We start from the raw sequence: 17,328 nt of genomic DNA, 5'->3' as shown, positions 1-17,328 counted from the left end.
TAATTTTAAGCATCATGCAGCACAGCCTTCTTTTTGCGAGGTCTCTTTCCATCAGGTTGGTTTCCTTTAGATACCTGTTAATTTGAACAGGTGCAGTGTGCCCAGCGATGGCATAGGCTGCACAAATGTCAAATCCAAGATGTAAGCCTCTGGGATAAGTTCCCTCACTTAAATCTAAGCAAAAACGAAAAATGGTTGGAGCCAACTATAATGCAACTCAGCTAAGACCTCTGCTTAGAATGAAAAAGGAAAAACGTTTTTATAATTCAAATGCTAGGTTTACAGATTTCGTAAATCAGCTGTAATTGAACATTTTAAAGGAAGGAGCAGCTGCTAACTTTGTAAATCTGAAAAGTAATATGTGTTCCTACTTGTAACCAAAAGTTAAAATAGGCTTGGAATCCATGTTTTGTGCAAGCAGCAGGTTTAACCTACTCCTGTGCCCTAAACAGGTATTAACAGCATGCACATTACTAATTGCCCCACAGCAAAATTGACTATTCAAGCTGAACTGGTGGGTTCAGACTGACTTAGCCTGCCCACCCTTCAATTTTGTGCTATTATTTTAAGTAAAATCCATATATTAATCAGCTTTATCCCCACAATGAACATCGAATAATGTTTAGCCTACCATAAAGTCTGCATTAATTTCATCAAATCTTTTTGAATCATCTGGAAGCTGGTTTCTAATGTCATCAGAGCCAATAAAGATGCTTTCTAGATGGGACCAAGTGCGCTGCACCTCCATCCAAATGAAAATGACAGCGTCTGCCACAGTTAGCCTTTTCTGCCAAGCTGAGACTTCTTCAATGAAATATTCTACGTATTTGCTTTGCTGAATTGTTTGCAGCTGAACCTTTAAGGCAAAAAAGATGAGATACCAATTAGACGTAGTTATTAAAAATGTGAGACTTTAATAACATCAGATAAAATATATATATATATATTTATATATATATATATACATATATACACATATACACACACAGACACATATTTCTCTTTTATTCAAGGTTGGTGACACTGTCAGCATAAACTCTGTAAACGTTCTTTATTGGTTCCTTGACATTCCATATTGAGCAACAAATTTGGCTGACACTTCACTATCTCGACACACCAGCATGCACATGGATCATTATTCTGTACGAGGGCTGCTTCCACACAAGACGGAGATTTTAAACAATTTTAATATATGATCTTTAATCTCATTATGGAAGCAAAATACATATTTTTGTTAATGTTGGAGGAATTGTGCAGTGACATTAGGAGATGGAAAGACATTTAACTCCCTCTGTAAATGGTTTATGACACTTATTAGATGTAGCACAATCACATGTAGAAGGTGGGAAATGTGATGTGAAGAAGAGACAATGAAGGTAAATGCGTATGATTTTGTATGGTGGTGTGTTTAAGTAGTTTGAGCAACTCAGAACTGAAATGCTGATCACATAGTTTTTTACATGCCAAGTTGTTTTTATTTTGTGAAAACGTCTGCAAATGTGGCCGTCCCTGGATTGTTTGTTATTATTATCATAAAGTATACCCGTAAGCTGCACATTGATTCATATACGCTGGTTAGCACAGTACTTTGTGTATTCTTTTGTGTTAAAGTTTTATCCTCAGACGTCTGGAAATATATTGTTTTAATCACGGGTATAACTTGTGAGATTGTACATCATGCAGAGTTTTATATGTGAGGAAAAACACGATTGATGTTGGAAAATGTGAATCATGCAATGTATACTTGAATGTCGGAAAAACATGTTTGATGTTGGAAAGTGCATATGGTAAGGTGTAATCTCAGGTCAAAGGAGTTTGTCAACATGAGAATTTCCCAAGTTTTGTGATATAGCAACTATTGCCTCCTGTCAACCTTAACCGTTTTGGGAATCCCAGAAGCCAAGAACGTCCTCTGGTGTCCCGTTCTCAATTAAGAACAGTATACTGGAACTTTTGTCTGCTGTGGAATTGTCCTATTTGTAATTGAAAAACAGACTGCTGTGTCAGTAGGCACCTGTTCCAAGCCTGCTCTGGCTGCAAAATGGTGCCTGCCAAGGAAAAGCACAACAGCTTACACTTGCTCCAGCACCCTGTATGCCACTGTGAAGAGGGTGGCGAGGAAACTGTTGGGTGTCCTGGCTCTCCTTTATCCTCATGTTTGAGGGTGAAAGAGGGATGGAAAGCGGACATCAGCCTGATTGCCCTTATAGCTATTTGTGTTTTTCACTGTCAGTGACTAAAGCAAGGGTTGTGTTTCAGTCTAAATATGTTCACATTTGGTTCTGCAAAGTAGTGATTCTCTTCAATGTAGAGGGATTGATGTAATACCTGCATCTGGGAAAACAGATTCTATAAACAATACGAAAACTTGAGCTGTTCTCCCTCTGAAGGTTTCACCCTGCCCTTAAAGGAGATCTCTGTTGAAAAGTCAGAACTCTTACATGTTTCTGAAGTGAATGGTGGGAGATTTCTGACACGTCATGGTATTATGGGATCTAGGTCTCCTCTGCCTATAACTCTGGATGATCGTACAAAATGGAGTCGGCTGGGCAAAACACTTAATGGCGCCCGTACATCAGGCCCATTACATAAACATTAATATTAACAATAATTTAACAGTGATTTCCTGGAATGCAGCAGGATTAATAAATAAATCTGACAAACTGGAATTTTAAAAGTTTTAAAGCTAATTTAATCTGCATCCAGAAGATTTGGTGTCCCTCAGATTGTTTACACTTAGTCTGCAGTTAAAAAGGTGTCCTGGCTGTAGGTGTGCTGAGCACCACCAGACATGGTGAGATTGTCAGCAAGATAAGCAGGGGTGCTTGTCATGATAGCTTTGTGTAAAACTGGTGACCTTACCCGGCGGGAATGGTGGAGTCCGACCTCTTCTGATCTGTCATTTCCGGCTTCTCCACAGGATCACGAGTGGGTACACGGAAACGAGACTGCTAGCGAACACGAAGACAGCGGGCCCTTTAAGTGGGCGTCGGCATACGAGGGTGAAGCCCCGACCCTCCGTGACGTCCCTGGCTCTGGATTGGTTAAAACAGGGGAAGTCCTGTACACAGGGGTTGGAGACACCGCGAGGAGGAAGGCGGAACCCGAGGAGACGGAGAAGCGGAGCACGTTGGAAGCAGAAACCGGAAGGACCGAAGAAGGAGCCTCCAGAGGAGCTGGAGGAGAAGCTGAACCACAAGGCGAGCCAGGAGGCCAACGACCCTGCGGACCGCCGTGCCACACTCCCGAGGGAGGAGTGTGGCTGACACAGGTACGGCGGCGTTTGGCGGCTTGGCTAGGAAAGCGTAACGATAGCGTGTAGTGCGCAGCTGTATATAAATCTTTCCTCCACGACCTTCCACTCCACCCCCCCCTTACCCTCACCCTACCTTTTCTTACCGTACCCCTCTTGCACTGAGCACTGTAGATACGAATAGTCACACCGGGTGTAAACCACACACTCCCTGGGCCCCCTTGGTGCAAACCCTGTAGAGGACTGTGACCTAACGGCTTTCCGTCCTGTTGGTCTTCTTTCTTACATGTGGAGAGATTCCCGACGCCCGAAGAAAGAACGCCACTTCCTGGGGAAAACGCCTATAGACGAACAGCGCCACGGACTCCAGTACCTTTGCCCGGGAGAGACTAACTTTCAGGACTCGAAAGACGTTGGTTAATAAACCTGTCAGAACTATAAAAATAAAACCTTCCTTAAACCCTACGGTTGGTGTCACGGTCGTCCCTTCACCCACGTCCACACTTTGTAAATTATGCAGCTAGTTCTGAAGATGATGCGGGCCAGCTAGCAGAGCAAATGGAGTTCCATCAGAAATGGGGCGATATATATTCTTTGAGCGCGCAACCAAGATGGCCGCGTAGGTGCGAGGCTCCCGAGGACCTCTGCAACCTCCTACGTTTATCCTGACTTCATCCTGCATCGGTTGAGGGAACTGTGTCGGTGAGCCTGAGCCGAGGTGGTACCCGTTTCCCGTTTTCGAATCGGACCTCGGGTGCCGGAGTGAGCACCGATTGAAGTTTGCGGCCTACTTCTCTCCTGACCCCGGATTCGCGTTTGGGGGCGACCCGGTGGCAAAGTGAACAACAACGGCGGGCTGGGCTTGGCGAGTCGTGTACCCCGCACTTTCACTTTCACTTTCGCGCCCCCTTGCTGTCTTTGCAAGTGGGATCGCGGCGCTCTTGGTGCTGGGGTGGCCTCGCTGGGGGACCCTGCCTGCCTGCCTGCTGTGGCCCGCTCCGCCGTCCTGGGGTGGCCCCCCGGAGCTCGTGGCCTTGATTGCTCGCTTTTTACTGCGTGGCTGGTGTGGGTGTGGGACCCGCGACGATGGCCACTAAACAAGATGGGGATCGGTTGAAGGCCAAGTCGACCCGGCGTGGCGCCGCACATCAGGCCAACGTCATGGACCGCTACACCCTCCCGAAGGGATCTCCCGGTGGACCGCACAAGTCCTCTGAGTGCCCCCCGGATGCCCCGGATTTGCCCACAGATCTGACTCTGCAAGACGTCATGGGCGCCATTGCTGAGATGAAGGCCTCGGTGGGCCAGCGGTTTGACACGTTAGCGCATAAAATCGACGCGGTCCTCGTTGATGTCAACCTGGTGAGAGCTGATCTCTCGAAGACCAACGACCGGGTCGATTCTCTGGCCCACACCGCGTCGGGCCTCACGACTGAGGTGGCGGCCCTTCAGACGGAGGTACACCGGCTTCGTCAGGCGAGTGCGCTCATGGATCGGCGCCTGGAGGATTCCGAGAGCCGGGCCCGGAGGAATAATATCCGCATCATCGGAGTACCTGAGGGACGGGAGGAGTCGGCGGCGGATCTTTTTGTGGAGGACCTGATCACTTCCCATCTCCAGCCTCGGGGACTGAGTAAATTTTTTGCGGTGGAGAGGGCTCATAGAGTTCCCGGGGGAAGGCCGAAGGTCGGAGCCCCTCCGCGGCCTCTTATTGCCCGTATCTTTAATTTTCGGGACAGGGATGCGATTCTGCAAGCCTCCAGACTGCAAGGGCCGATTAAGTTGGAGAACATGGAGGTGAACTTTTATCCTGACTTCACCCAAGCGGTCCAGAAGCAGAGACTGAGCTTCTTGGGCGTCAAGCGGCGGCTTCGGGACATGAACTTAAAATACGCCATGCTCTTCCCGGCCAGGCTGCGGGTGGAGGTGGATGGTCGCACTCACTTTTTTGACCGTCCTGAAACGGCCGGGGACTGGCTGGACACTTTGTCTGGGGGTCGGGATCGGGATGGCGGGGGGGGGCTGCGGGAGGAGAAGGCCCACTGGACCGGGACTGAGGTGCTGATACTGGGACTCACTCTGGACGAAGATGCTGCCGCTTTCGGCCAAGCTTAGGGTCTCTCGTTTTTTGTACTCGTTCTCCCTCCTTTGTAGGTGGTGCGGGGTCTCGAAGGGGTACTCTTTCCTCCTCTAGGGGGTTTACCTAGTTTCAACTATATAGGGGCGACAGGCACACTGCAAGTTGGGGGGGCTGTTTGGGCTCATGCAGGGGTGCAGGGAGGGGGGAGTTTTGTTGGGGCGGTTGGGTTGGGGTGGGGTGTTGTTCATTTGTACCACAAGGCAAAAGTATCGTCGTGCTATTCCCAAAGTGCTCTCGGGGGGACGAGTGATTGCTTTCGTTTACGATGGGGGGTAGGGGACTGAGTCTTTTGTCCTGGAACGTTAATGGACTGGGGGACAGGATAAAACGAGGTGTGGTCCTGCAGTTCCTGAAACGAATTTCACCTGACATAGTTTTTCTGCAGGAGACGCACCTCATTGGCAACTCCTTTCGTGCTATGAACCGGCAGGGCTACCGCCTTCTGGCCCATTCGGGCTTCACGTCGGGTTCAAGGGGTGTGGGCATCATGGCCAAGACCTCGCTCCCGTTGGAAGTTGATGAGGTGCTCCATGATGACAGGGGACGTTACACGGTTCTGGTGGGTAGAATGGAGGGCAGAGTGATTATTTTTGTTTGTCTATGTCCCGCCAGGGTTGCAGACGACCACCTTTGCGGATCTGGGGCGCCTCCTCCTTGGCCTTCCGGAGGGGATTCTGGTGGTTGGGGGGGATTTTAACGCTGTGGTTTCCGGAACTGAGGACCGTCACCCCCCTAGGGATCTCCCCCGTGCCCAAGCGTGGTTGTCTGGCCTATTGGATGCCTTGGGGCTGGTGGATTGTTGGCGTTTGAAACATCCTACGCAGAAACAGTACACTTTTCATTCCGGGGCCCATGGCAGTCTATCAAGACTAGACTATGTCCTGGTGCCGGCGGCGCATGCGGGGAGGATCGGGGAGGTGCGCCATTTGGCGCGGAGTATTTCAGACCACTCCCCGCTCTTATTGCACTTCGATATTCTCCCGAGGGGAGAGGTAGGGTGGCCCCGATTAATCCCTGGTACCTGCGTGACCCCACCATTCACGCAGAGTTGGTTAAGTCCCTTAAGCAATATTTTGATGATAATGTGGGGTCGGTGTCATCTGCGGTCTCGCTATGGGAGGCATTTAAGACGGTGATTCGGGGGGATGCCCTGTCCCTTATTTCCCATTCCCGGAGGCGCGAGCGGGAGGAGGTGACCCGTGTTGAAACTGAAATAACTGAGTTGGAGGGCGACCTCGAATGTGGGGTGACGGATGACAAATTACATGTTCTCCGACTCAAGCAGGCGGCCTATAAGGCCCTCGTCACGGAGGCGGCCAGGGGCCTCAGTAGAGAGCAACATGGGAGACTGTATGATGTGGGTGATAAGGCTGGGAAATTGATTGCGTGGCTGGATAAAAAGGAGAGAGCGAGTCGAGTTGTCCCGTCGATTGAGAAACTGGATGGTGTGTGTGTCACGGAACCGGAAGAAATAGTCTATTGCTTTGCAGAATATTTCCGTGGGGTGTATTCCCCGGTGTCCTCCCGCTCGGAAGAGGATTCTAATGCCCTGCTTAGGGATATCGCGCTGCCTTCCCTTTCGGAGGAGGACAGAGTGTCGTTGGACGCCGCCCCAACCTCTGAAGAAATTGCTCTCGCCATACGCTCGGTCGCTTCCGGCAAGGCCATGGGTCCTAATGGTCTTCCCATCGAATTGTACAAGCTGCGACCGGATACGCTGGCGCCGCATCTCCGTGCGATGTTCCTCGCGGCCCGTTCGGCGGGTTCCCTCCCGCTAGACCAGCGTCTGGCTACTATCGTGGTCATTCACAAGGAGGGGAGGCCGCGGGACCGGGTCACGTCCTACCGGCCTATTTCGCTGCTGAATGCGGAGCCCAAAATTCTCGCCAAGGTGTTGGCCAATCGGCTGGTTGGCGTGGTGTGCGATTTGATTCACCAGGATCAGTCCGGCTTTATCCCCCATCGCAACACTGCGCTTAACCTGCGGCGCTTGCATGGGGTGCTCGCGCGTGTCCCGTTTATACGGGAACCGGCCATTTTGGCATCCCTGGACGCCACTATGGCGTTTGACACACTTGAGTGGCCATATATTTGGGCGACACTGGCGAAGTTTGGGTTTGGCCCGGGATTCATCGGTTGGGTGAAATTGTTGTACTCGGGACCGCTGGCGCAGGTGGTTGTGAACGGTAGAGTGTCGGCTCCGTTTGAGCTGGGCAGGGGCACGCGGCAGGGCTGCCCATTATCACCGCTCCTCTTCGCGCTTGCCCTGGAGCCCCTGGCGGAGTGGCTGCGGTGGGAACCTTCTATTCGTGGTCTCCGATGGACCCCCGAGTATGAGGACTGCGTATCTCTTTACGCTGATGATATTCTTCTGTACCTGGCTTCCCCACGTAAATCACTGATAGTACTGGTTGATGTATTGCACTCATTTGGCCTCAACTCCGGCCTGGTCATCAACTGGGCTAAATCGTGTGTGTATGTCCTCTCTGGGGAGGATCCTATCCTTCCGCGGGGTTGTCCTATCCAGATCGCCCCGGGGGATTTAGGTACCTGGGTGTCTTCATTACCCTGGACGCGGAGGCCCTATATAGCCAGAACTTGCTTCCCCCCCTCCAGCGCCTGAAGGAGGACGTCGCCCGTTGGAAGCGCTTGCCGCTCTCGCCGCTCGGCCGGGCGGCATTGTTTAAGATGATGTCGCTGCCACGTTTCCTGTATGCTTTTCAGAATACAATGGACGTTGTCCCGGCGCGCTACTTTCGCGAGGTGGAGAGTTTGCAGCGCCGACTGTTCTGGGAGGGTAGGCCGCGTATCGCCCTGGCGAAGCTGACGCTCCCGTGGTACGACAGGGGGGGGTTGCCCTCCCAGATATCAAGCGATATTACTGGGCCTCCCAGCTGGCTGCGATCAATCACGGCCTTTACGGGCCCGCCCTAAACCCGGCCTTTGAGATGGATAAAATGTTACTGCTGGGTGGTGACTATAATCGGGCGCTTTATTCTAGCTCGCATGACGCGCGGCTGACGGGCCCCGCGAGGGTCATGGTATGGGTGTGGCACACGGCTAACATGGCGATGGGGTGGAAGGATCGCTTGACCCGGGCGACGCCACTATACGCATCTGAGCGGCTGGGCTCCCTGTGGACCTCGAAGGGCTTTGAGAAGTGGGACATGATAGGCATCAGCAGGGTGGGCGATCTCTGGACGAGGGGGGGATTCAAAACGTGCGATGTGCTGCAGACAGAATTCCAGCTGCAGGACAGGGAGTACTTTCGTTATATGCAGATCCGTCATGCGTTGTGCTCCGTATTTCCGGACGTTGCCTCCATCCCAGAGTACTTCCCTCTGGAGGATAGAGTGCTAGATGGGCATGTCCCGGACGGCACGATTTAATTAATTTACAAAAAGCTCATCAATGACCGTTCGGGACTGCTGACCGGCCTTCGTGAGGCGTGGGGGGCGGATGGATTGGAGCTGGATGACGAGGACTGGGTGTCTGCGGTGGCCTCCCCGAAAGAGATGGCCATACCGGCCCGCCTTCGCTTCGTCCAGCTCAAGATACTCCATAGGGTCTATGTTACGGGGCCGAGGCTGATGCGTATGGGCTATGCTGTGGACGGGTTGTGTAAGCGTGGGTGTGGTTCTTTGGGGACCTTTCTCCATATTCTGTGGGAATGCCCGGAGGTGGTGCGATTCTGGCGTGGTGTGCATGAGGTTTTGCAGGTAGTTATGCATGTGCCGCTGTTGCCTGAGGCGAGGAGATGTCTTTTGAATGTATGGGAGCCAACCGACTACTCAGTGCCGCAGACGTGGTGGGCGACTCTGGGATATATGGTGGCCAAACGTGACATTGCGCAACTGTGGGGTTTCCAGAGGTCGCCGACTGTCTCGGCGTGGAAGGACAACATGGATTGGTGTATGTTTCGGGAAAAGGTGGTGTATGTTGCGAGAGGTAAGCCTGGGACATGGGTGAAAGTATGGGGCCCCTGGAACGCTTACCGTGGGGGAATCTGTACCCCGCCGCTACTGCCTGATCCGTCACCGGCCCCGTCTCCTTAGCCTGTTTGTCTTCCCGGTTCTGGGCAATGAGTTTACTTAGTCCCCGTCCTGACCTATTCCCCCCCTCGATATTCCTATGAATCGGTGGGGTCCCCACCCTAGGGGAGCACATGCTGTTGTTTCCGACTGTGGGTTGCCTTGTGGACTTGCTTTTTGTTGTTATTTATATAAAAATGAAACCGTCGTGTGGGGTCCGGATGGTGTGGCTGCCAACGCCTCTTTCAACTCCTGTGAATTCCCTTTTGCCGCAGCGTGCGTTCTATTGTCTGTATTACATGCTCCTTCTGTTTGCTAGCGGCCGGCCTGAAGGTTGTAGGCCCATCTTTGTATATTTTTTGGATTCTGTAATAAACGGTTTAAAAAAAAAAAAAAAAAAAAAAAAAAAAGAAATGGGGCGATATGATCATAGTGCTTCAGGACCTGGATGACAACTGCTAGTGCATGTAGGATGCCCCTAAGGGGTGCCCTTCTGGAATCTCAAAGCCAAGTGAATTGGGATGAGTTTGAAGCCATCAAAGATTGTGTCATTGAGCCAGGTTTGTGCTATTTGTTTTTGTTGTGTTTGGCAAATAATTTGAATTCGGTCTTGGTTGGTGCTGGATGTTCAGGACTGGAGACTGTGCATCCAGTGCTTGAAGCATTGCTTGTCTGAAGCAGATGAGACTTTCAAGTAGGGTTGGGTATCATCAGCATATTAGTGAATTTTGATGACGTTATCTGTGAGCAGAGTGCCAGTTGCTCCATGTAGAGCTTGAAGATGACAGGGCACAGTATGGAAGCCTGGGAGACTCCACAAGTGATTGAGATCTTTTGTGACCTAGAGGTGCTGGTATCCATTGGAAAGTTAAAGGGATTGATAAAGGAGTTTGCGGGTGAATACCATTCAAGAGTGCGTATGAGGGTGGGACGGTCAGCGGTGTCAAAGGCAGCTGTGAGGTCCAGCAATAACAAGAAGCGAAGATTATCTTCATCTGTGGTCGGGAGGGCATAATCTATGAAGTGTACAGAAGTGTTTTCCATGCTGCAGCATGACCTGTGGCCAGACTGGTAGTCATGTATGAGATGGTTATCATTAATCTAATTTTGGAAATGAACATAGACTGCATTTTCAATAATCATGCTGATGAATGGTAAGTGAGTGACAGGCTTGTAGTTGGTGAGGTCATCAGGATCCAGTGTAGGTTTCTTTAGAAATGGGAGGATCTAGAATGTCTTAAGAGCTTCTCAGAAGCCTTAAGTGAGGGAGGCATGACAATGGTAAATAGAAGTGAGACAGAATCCACAGAGAGAAAGACGCTCTTATGTTTTTTGTGTGTGTGCTTGTCTGATGGAGGTTTGTTTCATATTGGCCATAGTTGGATTTTAGAGAAGTAGAACGTACCCTAAAAGGAAGATGCTTTTTACATCTCGTCGTGAGGGGTTGGAAAAAGGGAAGAGAAATAAAAATAAAAGGGTAGACAGATTGGTTTCAGAGAAGAATCAACAGGACATGCCACCAGACTAGGTATAGATCCACTGTATGAACTAAAGAAATAAACACGCACATGAACACCCAGTACCCTCATTGGTAAAACTAGCTAGCAAGATAACTGATGTCCGGTGCTCTGTATTCCACACCTTAACCCTGGGCCATACCTTGCCTGTAATGCTGCATTGTTCTGTCACTGCTATGATGCCATGCTGACCCACCTCATTTCAGTCTGTGGTTGTCATGCTCTGCTGACTGGTGGAGCCACTGACTCCCTCTCTGTTAGGACATGCCCTGCCAACCCTTCCATTGGACAGCCCTGTTGGGGGGGGGTCATTGATTAATTACTATGCCTATCTCCAGCCACTACATCTGTGTACTGCCAGATGGTGTCTCCCACTGTTCCAATACCCAGATCTCATCACAGAACCCTTTTCCAACCTTCTTCTGTGCTCTGATGCCCTTGTGTGCAGTACTCCTAGTACCTGTGCCTCACAAACTGTACATGTTTTCATCTGTGTGGATTTCAGGGATTTAAAAAGGTGACTGGCTGTTTCATAGTTTGTAAGTTGGTGTCAAATGTAAGTATGAAGCATTTATTAGTGCATGGCTATGTGATGATGTATGTGACTGTCAGATGGTGAGTATGTGGGTGTATGATAGTGTTAGTGTAGTGACAACTAATGGGTGTGTTATGGTAAGTTTCTGATGGTGTTTCTGAGGGTGGGAGTGGCAATGTTAGATAGTGGGTGCATTGGCATATGATGGCGAGCATGTGGGCATCTGATAGTCTAGTGATGTGTGCTTGTTTCTGGTCCAGGGAGGACCTGGCCTGGCAGTTCAGGCTGGACTGTTCCCATGAGGAACAGGGTCAAAACTGACTTGCATATGGCTGGGTCTAAACTGGGGTGGCAGGGTGAGCAAAAGAATGATGGATTTAACCCAGGTCTCTTAACTGGTGTAAATGTTTTAATTTGTTCTGCATTCCATCTATCATGTGTGCGTCTTTTGTTGAATTATTTAAAGCCACACATTCTTTGCGCTAGAGAAAGGAAGGGTTTTCTTAATGTGATCCCTCATCCTAAAATGAGAGAGTTTTTTTTGTGCTTCCCTAGCCCAATCGTGGGAGGGTAAGGTAAGGTAAAATTTATTGTGCGGTTAATTAAATCCATTACAAACAATCTCAGTTTTTACACAGTTTCAAGCTAAAAAAGAAAAGACAACAAATTACAATAATAATTCAATGCTAAAAGGCTATTTGTTCAGAATACAAGGTAAAAACGATAAAACATGCGGTTAATAATTTATAAGCCTCAAATAAACAAAGGCTAACCCAGAAATTCCCCTATCAGAACCCTTTCTACTAAAGGGGATGTTGGGAAGGGAATAAAGTACCATTCGTACGGATTTTTAAGAACCTTAATAAGGCAACCAGGGGGCCGTTGGAACGATTTCATTACTCAGTGCCCATATGAGGCTATCCTGGTCTTAAGAGCAGTTAGCCAGATCTATATATGTGAGGTTGCCTTGCAGACATATTAGACAAAAAAAGCCAGGGCATGATTTAAGTTTGTGCTTAGATGCTTGATTTACATATATTTCCGAGGTAGGTCGTCTTAACAATCTCGGCCCTGCATGGACTAAGAGATAGAGGTTACTTAATTCCCAAATTATACTTAAAGGGGGATGCAGCGCCTCAAGAATGGCATTTGGGGCTTAGCTCGGAATGCGAAGCATACTTAAGTTGTGGATATTTATAGAAACAGAGCTCCTTGCCAGAATAGGCCTGGCAAGGGACTAAGAAGTGAGGAGGACTTATTACGAGAAAGGGCATTGACAGTTGTTGTAGTGGAGATAGGGTTAGCCCTCCCCCCCCCCGGAGTAAATTATGCTTGCTCGATCTCCCTTTCCGCCCGGCTAGTTATTAGAACCTTTGGTACACGGGGGCGGCATGAGATAACCCACCGCATGATCTTAAGCTATCCTAGTTTCGAGCCATTAAAAGTTTAAAACATGTGATACCCAAAAAAATATTCATTCACAGAGTGGTTTTAAAATAGCGGCCGTCGCCTGTTCAGATGTAGAGTCTTGGATCAAAAAAGCTCCAAATGCCGATGCTGTTCTTCCTGTTTCTTCGCTGGGGCATTCAGGAGCTTTTCTTCGAATAGGTCATGAAAGTGTGTTCTCCTCTGCATCCGTACTCCTGTCTCCATGAGGTTCTGTTTGTTTTTTGAGTCGGGCTTTGGTCGCTGCTAAGAATTTTACCATCCGGCAGCTCAATTGGATATCACCGCCGCTAAAGCATGCCAGCACCGCTTGCCTGCAAGACCATATCCTTTTTCTGTTAAAGAGCGGTCTCAGGAGGTCCCGTCGATCTTGTAGTAGTTCCCTGCAAATGGTTATCAGATGCACTATGTTTTCTTCACCTTAGCCGCAAAGACGACACTTTACTGGTGTCTGGGCCCGTAACCAAGGGGGTAGATGATTTGCCGAGGGTATCAGCCCTAGGCGCAATTTCAAAAATGTCTCTTTAGTTTTCTTTGAGAAGCCAGTCTGGAGGTATCCTTGAGGCCAGGGTTTAATGTAGGATTGTATCGTAAGGCAGCCGTGTGCACGCTCTACCAGGAACGCTTTAGCCTGCAAGAGTGATTCTTTCCTGATGGTCTTGTTTACTACTTTTTTTAAGCCCGCTGGAGCCCCTGGAAGTTCTCAAAGCTGTCATAGCCCCAGCTGGTTGATGGCAGCCTCCAAATAAAGCCTTGCAGGGCAAGTTTCTTTTGTTTGTAGCTCCCTCCACAGGAGAGCGTTTAGCGTTTTAGATTCTCCCCTGCTTATTTTGTGCCAGCTTTTTATATATGATTCTTTGTGTGCCAGCTCTTCTAGTTGGAGCCCGTATTCAACTCTCATCTGTGCGGGAGATGTGTAACTTGGCAAGCCAAAGATCATACGCAGTGCTCTTGCTACGGTGCTATCAACTGCAGCAGCGTCCCTCCCTCTCATAGCCTCACTGCCATAAGTGATCGCTGGAATTAGTTTTGCTTGGATCACCTTAATAAGAGGAAGGAGGCTTGGACCAGTGATCTTATTTTTTAAGTTTCTTAAAGCTACCGCAGTCATTAGACCTTTCTTTTTTATGACATCATATTGTGGCTTGAAATTGCCCTTGTCGTCTATGATGACCCCCAAAATCGTGGGAGGGGTGCATTGTTACTAAGTTGGGCAAGTGAACTGGTGTTAAAAATGTCAGCCTTCCTGAAGCCTGAGTGCAGTATCAGCCTCTTCTTCCACATCAAGCGAAAAGTGGCGATATATGCATGCCCCTAGCTTGCCCAGGGGTGAAAGTATTGGGTGCAACCCTTGCCCAATAGCAGGGGATATATGCATTTCATCTACCTTGGCCAAGGGCAAGGGTGTACCGAAAAAGAAAATCAAGCACAGACAAAGCCAACAGGTCGGTCTTTTTTCATTTTCTTTTTGTAGAAGTGATTGACAATACTCTAGCAAATGCCTGTGTGTTGCTCCAGCTGTCAACAAAATAGCTCTCTAATGAAGCAATATCCTAGGTTAAAACAATTTGGAAGCTGGGAGTAGGGAGGCTTGGCTAAAGAAAATAACAGAGTTAAACTGTGACATACACTTCCAAATATTGAGTAGTATTGCCTTTGGCAAACTGCTGAAATTTTCTTCACATCTTTAAGAAAGCTTTGTGGATACATGTCTATAGTGGGCCTGGGCAGAATTATGCAGTTGAAATTTACATAGTGTCTGAAATTCACATAGAATGAACAGTCTTATATTGTCACAATACTGAATTTAGCGTCTTTTTTGCATGCAGGATTCTAATTATTGCAGAAAAGGCATCACGGAGAGACATTTTCTGCATTTTACCATTCTCCTGTTGACACAATATAAGACCTATTTAGCAAAAACGGCAATCACATGAAAAAAGTAACGCAGGATACACGCAAACCATTTTTCAGTGTAGAAGCATAATTTTGCAAAGATTTTACGTAATTTTGTTAAATTTCACAAACAAATTAATTGATTTGGCACATCCCTGGTCTTTTTTGTGAGGACAAAACAAACTGCAAATTCATAATTTTATCAGAAAGCAAGCATAACAAATTAATGTTTAAGGGCAATTAGTGAATTGCACATTTTTTTTTATGACTGGCTAAGACATTCAAATGGTTAGCACTTTTCAAACAAAAAAGGCATAAATGATCAATTCAATAGCTGTTGTGTAAGCAAAGCAAAAACATCAGTGAGTACAAACTGTCCGTGTAAGAAAAGGCTTCATTTTCCATGATCACCCACAAAGGATTGGACTGATGGTGCGGTTTTATTTTACTCTGGGAGTGCACTGAAGCCAGCTAACCGGACCTCAGTGGCAGTGTTCTAACAACTTATAATGTATGATGAATTGGCTACCTGCAATTGTCATAAACGGACTCACTTATAAGTTACTAGTATGTGGTACCAATGGTACCCAGGGATTGTAAAACAGTTTCCCCCCAGGGCCGAGGCACTGGTTGTGACACCCTGTAGGTGAGAAAGTGCAAAACGGTTCCCAGCCTGCCACCGCAGCCTGGTAGAGCAGTTTTAAACAGCTAGTTTCACTTTGCCATTTAAACCAAAGGTATAGCCCTAAATTACCTAAGCAAGATATACAATTCTCCCCCAAGGAAGGTCTATGAAGCCCTAAGGCAGGGAACTGTATATTCTTAAGTGAGTCATATGCATTTAATATGTCCAAACAACAAAACTTCTGACATTTTTCACTGTCTTTGTTGTTTTTGCTGTGAAAAGTTAGGAACCCCATTGTTATCCGCTGACCTCTCTGTCCAGCTAACTTCTGAATGGGACTACTGAAATGGGTACTTCAAGGTATCACATAAATCATGGCATTAAACCTGACTTGATGCCCAAGTCAAATTTAATGTCATTTTTAAGGAAAAGTTACTTTTAGAAAGTGATCATCCTGCTACCCAGTTTGTCATGTGGCCTTGCACAGATGCTGGCAACCAGACATCCTTCTGCTCTCCCGGGGAGTAGTGTAAACAACTCTCAGGCTCAGGGAGAATAGATGCCTGCTACAGAGTTCCCCATCGTTCACAGGAAGCCACTGAATGTGTTGGCCCACTAGGCGAGATTCACAGGCACCTTTGGTGGGCAAATTGCAATCATACTCCTGAAGGGTTGCCTCTTTGTTAGGGTAGACAAGCTGGCTGCTGTAACAGGGAGGGGAAACCAATGACCAAACAGGTTTTCCAGTCGGCATGTAGCCCACAGGTAGCCTCACCTGAAGTGTTCAGCCATATTGATTGTGGTCAAAATAGTGCACTGGGATTGCTAGATGCCACACAGAGCCAGAAAACTATGTGGTTTTAGAATTGACCAGTGCAGTAGCCTCTTTGGGAATAGCGTTCCAGCCAACTTGTAATGAGGATAAGCAACAACAGTGGTATACAGACTTCTGAATCAACAAAGCAAATCACATGTGACTAATGTCAGGAGAACCAGCATAAAGATCATGACACCCACAGCAAAAACATAAATATATTGTAATTTGTAAAGGAAATATTTATAATGGATGGTGAATTGGTGCGCAGGTGGTGCTCAGAGTGGTGACAGTGCCACAATGATGAACAATGTATAAACGCATGTTAATGGAGAAATAATTTTGCCAGAGAGAAGTTTCAAACGTAAGTGGGAAACATACCATCAGGTCAATTATTTTTGGATGAAAAATGATATGCATAAGGATTTTGAGGCATATTCTCAACTTTGCGATCAATTATTGGGTCATCATCAAGATCAAAGGAAGATTCAAAGGCATCTGAAGGAAAGACACAATGACCCTGTATGGCACACGTATTTGCTACAGATCAGTAAATGGAAACACCATGAAAAAATATAGAATGTTGCTTGATGCAGCACAATGGTAACTGGGTGAACATAATTTAAATTCCAGCAGGAACAACTCATTGGATTTGTGCTCAAAAAGAGAAGGAAAGCACTACTAACAAATGGAGCTGCTTACGAGTGGAAGAAACTGCCACTGAATGTGATGAGTCAAATATTGAGACACTAGGGACCCGATTGCGATATCAGACAGACTGGTGTTTAATAGATATTTAAGTAAGACACAAGATAGATGTTTACTTAAGACACAAATCTAAACTTTTCAGTCTGAAGCACAAACAAGCATTGGTAACTGTAAAGTTTGGAAACTTTTGAAAAGTTTGTAAGAGTTGTGTTTGGCTACACCGGCCAGAGTGGGGTGATCAAATGAGATGGGGAGAAGTTCAGGAGTGGCCAATAAAGAGTTTCTGGACAGTTAACTGGTCACTAAAGCAGTATCAAGTCTCCAGTTAAACTCCATACTTTACATCAAGACTACCATAGACTT

At 47.7% G+C, this 17,328-nt stretch overlaps 1 protein-coding gene across 1 annotated transcript in view; it reads right to left on the bottom strand.

The window, feature by feature from the left end:
* Positions 1-17,328, bottom strand: part of DNAH11 (dynein axonemal heavy chain 11) — a 3,007,685-nt gene that overhangs the window by 1,894,125 nt on the left and 1,096,232 nt on the right. Inside the window, exon 26 of the mRNA XM_085631597.1 lies at positions 632-856. Within this exon, the coding sequence (XP_085487723.1) occupies positions 632-856 (225 nt within the window). The remainder of the gene's footprint in view (positions 1-631; positions 857-17,328) is intronic.

The sequence above is a fragment of the Triturus cristatus genome, chromosome 10 (assembly GCF_964204655.1).
Source record: "Triturus cristatus chromosome 10, aTriCri1.1, whole genome shotgun sequence".
Lineage (NCBI taxonomy): Eukaryota > Metazoa > Chordata > Amphibia > Caudata > Salamandridae > Triturus > Triturus cristatus.
This window is presented reverse-complemented; position numbering and strand designations above follow the sequence as displayed.